General features: G+C 42.3%; 1 protein-coding gene across 1 annotated transcript; it reads right to left on the reverse strand.

Moving 5' to 3' along the window:
- LOC106411162 (E3 ubiquitin-protein ligase ORTHRUS 2) lies at positions 1–4120 on the reverse strand. Its single transcript, XM_048735932.1, has 9 exons — positions 3599–4120; positions 2482–3011; positions 2206–2331; positions 1817–1916; positions 1671–1735; positions 1493–1595; positions 1218–1362; positions 873–1087; positions 1–490 (listed from the first exon to the last, which is right to left on the reverse strand). Exons 1-9 carry the CDS (start codon positions 4049–4051, stop codon positions 239–241), a joined length of 1989 nt encoding a protein of 662 aa, XP_048591889.1. The 5' UTR covers positions 4052–4120; the 3' UTR covers positions 1–238.

Consider the following 4120-nt stretch of genomic DNA (forward strand, 5'->3'; position numbering starts at 1 on the left):
TTAGTTGTTACTGACAAAGCTCTCATTAATTCGATTGCATGAACAGATGAAAACAAGGCTAAAAACAAGACAAAGCTTTCAAAGTCACTTCCCGATCATAATACATACGTTCCACAATAGACGTACTAAGAGTTTTTTTTCCGTCATTGGTTCCGAGATACAAAAAAAAAACCATCTCTATTTTACCTGATGGTTCGATCCAAAAAAAAAAGCACATTAGAATGGCCCCTCTCCCTCACTACTTCATGCCAGATTCCAGCATAGTCGCAGGAACTACTGTGTCAATGTCAAGCTTGGCCCTCTTCCTCGGTTGTTCGGCTTCTTCAGTCACTACTGGAGTTTCTTCTTCAGGGTCGGTAGTCTCACAGTTTTCCTCAGACTCTGACTCAGCTTTTTCTTCCATACTTGCGTCTTCAACTTCTTCAGACTCTGCCTTGTCCTCTTCCTTGTTCTTCAGCTTCTCTATCACCTCCATTACTTCTCTGTTAACCTGTTTACACATGATTACGTTTAGAACACAATGGCAATTTCACAAGGCAGGTTATTTCTCAAATTTGTATGGACGTAACGATAAATAGCGTATAATAAAGATTTCTACACAACCACATTACAAAATGAATAATCTGGTGGTCTGACGATCTTGCTACCACTACTAGTCCAATTTTTTTAATCAAGCAAATCGCCATATTGGCAGATACTGTAATAAGAAACATTTAGTTTACGACTGAACCAAATTCTTCATCTAGTTCTAGCAAAGATGAACCAACACTAATGCAACTTGCACTTGTATTCATGTAAGTGTATGAAATAAGTAAGATACGGAAGAAAGAAATTCATTGCATAAGACCAATGCAAGAACAGATGATGTTCACCTGAGGGTTCTGGAGAAAGTCAGAGATGTCAGTGGGGCAACATGGGCAGTTCATGACGTTCTTCTGTGCACGAAGTGTCCGCCCACCTCTGCTTCTTTCTCTCACTAGAGTTTGCCCAGCAAACTTATCTTCTAAGCAAGCCTTGCAGAAGTTATGAGCACAAGGTGTTGTCACAGGAAGAGTCATTACTTGACGGCAGATCTTGCAGCTAAACTCTGCATCAAGAAAATCAGAACAAGGGTTTAGATGTGTACACAAACCACAGAAGAAATTGATAATTGGTGCAAATTCATAAACTTCTTCCCAGAAAATTAATAAAAGCAAAGGCCAGACAGAGACTCAAACCTTTCAGAAGTTTTTCTCTCACGGAATTTGAATGTGCCGCCTTTATGGCTCTCTTCATAGTCTTCCTCTCCTCAGGATCCAAAACATTAACTGCCTTTAAACTAGCAGGTGGAGGCTTCATCCATTTCCAACAAGCCTCACCTTCCTGATCAGTTAATCATCAGTAGGTAATAAAATTTGAAATCTGGTCACAAGCCCATCTGTTAATAATTGGGAATTTGATCTAGGCGTATTGGAACTAAGCTATGAGAAGATAAAAGAGAGACGAAACTTACATCAAAATTCCATGATGGACTTTCCTTTCTCTCAAAGAGCTCTGTTGCCATCTTAAGCTCTGGAATGTTAGGCAAAGGTCTTGGACGATCCCCATGCTCATCACTGCGTGCATTATATCAAAGAGTTAAAGCTCAAATTGAAAATATAAAGAAGGCGCTTTCTAGAAGTAGATCAAACCTGGTCCATGGAGCAGGCTCATTGTCACACCTAACAAATAGGTAACGACAGACCTTGAAAGAACCCTACGGAAACAGAAGAATAGGTCAGGAAAAGAATCCAGCTCTGCATAAAAGACTAGGTGAATCACTCAGACACAGACATACCTGTATTCCAACTTTTCTCCAGCACTTCTCAATCCTGTAAACCCCATCATATCTCACTCCTGCCTCAGGGGCATATGCAGAACGCTTCTCCTTGTGAGACCTACGAAGAAAGGAATTAAATAAGTAGGATCACAAAGCTCAGACTTTATTGGTGAAGGTAAAAAAGGAATTAAAAGGTGCATCCAAGGAACAGCCAGTTAACACAGAAGATAACATCAGAAAGTTTAGCTAACTCTATAGGACCAACAACCTCTTATTAACTACAGAAAGCAAATTCAATGCAAGGAAAAGCATTTGACATCACCTTACTGATTCAGTTTTTAGTACAGGAAAATAAAAGAAAAACTAAGAATGTGTAAAGATGTTGAGCGAAATTGACTTTCACTAACCTGACAACTCGAACGGGATAGCCCATTTTGCAACTAACTCTTAAAGCTTCGTTTGACTTTTCAAACTTCTGATCAAAGGATTGATCCTTGTTAGTCCTTTTGTTGCCGCTAAGGTCTCTTCCTCCACTGTGTGACACATTCGCACATATTCAAGACAAAAAAAAGAGGACAAGTCTATCAGTAAATTAAAGAATTTGACTGCTGCTATACACGTGAGAGAAGTACACCAGGACTACTCGAATGGACCAAAAAAAAAGAGAGTACTGAAAAACAAACCTTCCTGTGTACAAAAACCATTCTCCATGATCCTCATCGTCCTCGTAACCTCCAGAGAGTGCCACGGATTGAGCTCCATAATTGGATTGTCCAGCAATGCCAGCAACGTGCGGGAAATGAGCTCCCCACTGCCTACATTCCAACCTATCCTCCCAGCTTTCTCCAACTAAGACACCTTGATTTCTGACAGGATCATTTTCAGCAGGAATAGGACCAAAGTGATCAGGCGGTATCGTCACATAGATCCTGCCACTGGCGGCATTTGCCTTCCCGGTTTTCTTTGCGCGCTCGGTTGTAAATGCTTTATCTGGACGGTCTTGGTTACTTATAAAATGAAAAACTTTCCCAGTACCCGCACCAGCACTCTTCGAAACCCTGGCCAGACGAATGGCAGACACGAGGGAGGAGTTAATCCTGGGATTGCTTGCCATTTTGGGAGGAATTGGGCTACGGCATTTTGCACAGGTTCGCTTCCCTTGACCAATCCACTTCTCAAAACACTTCAAACAGAAGTTGTGCCCGCATGGTGTCTGTAAAAAATACACATATAAAGATAATCCATCAGCTCTGCTTCATAGTTTTCAACTTTTTCAAAAAATACTCATCTACAAAACTAAAAGAAAAAAAAGATACTAGTAAAAAAGTCTCGCCACTCAAAATACTCGAAAAAAATCAAAACTTTATGGTTTATCTTTTACAATAACAAGAAATTTCAACAAATAAAAAGAAACATCCATAAACTGCAACAAACCATCAAAAACAGAATACACATATACAATCATTTGCAGAAACTAAGCTGCCTAACAAACACAATAAATTAGCCACCATAAAACCTACCTACTAAGTAAATCATCAAAAGAAAGGGTAACACAAACAACAACGTAATGGTTAAGATGCCAAATCTGTTATATATAACACTAACTTATTATTAAACACAGTTAGTCAGAAATGGTAAGCCCAATAAAAGCCCATGCCATTGTAACAAACCTACTGCTGGAGTTGAGGTTTCAATCTCGAATTAGTAAATCACCAAAACTAACAAAACCCTAGATACGAAAACGGCTGCAAGAATCCAAGAATACACACTCGATCTAAGGCGAGTTGAGAGAAAGCGAACCGTGACGGGCCTCTCAGGCAGCTGAATACAGAACGAACAGTTTAAGTTTTCACCGAGCGCCTTCAAGAGATCAACATCGAGCCCACCCGCGCTCTTCTTCCCTTCTTCTTCATCATCCTCATCGGCGGCGGATTTGCCGCTGAGCAGCTCCTGCCTCTTCTTAGCCTTATCCGCGTCCGTCAGAGACTCGTCGGCCTCGATCGCGCGAATCGCCGCTACCAGGTCCGATCCGCCGCCGGATTCGACTCCGGAAACGGGGAGGAGAGGGTCGATTTCGCCGGAGCAGTCGGGGCAGTGCCACTGTAGAGTGGAAGCTAGGGTTTCGGGAGGGGAGGAGAGGCACGCCGCGTGCCAGGGAGTACCGCACGTGCCGCACGTGAGGGTTTCTTCCTGGGGAGGCTTGGCCTTGCATCGTAGGCACGCCCCGTCGTTGTCGCAAGGAAGCTGGGCCATTTCGATGGAGAGAGAGGGAGAGGGGGGAAGGTGTTTCCGAGATTCGAGGTTGGAGAGAGAGAAAGAGAG

Source organism: Brassica napus, chromosome A7 (assembly GCF_020379485.1).
Source record: "Brassica napus cultivar Da-Ae chromosome A7, Da-Ae, whole genome shotgun sequence".
NCBI classification, from domain to species: Eukaryota; Viridiplantae; Streptophyta; class Magnoliopsida; order Brassicales; family Brassicaceae; genus Brassica; species Brassica napus.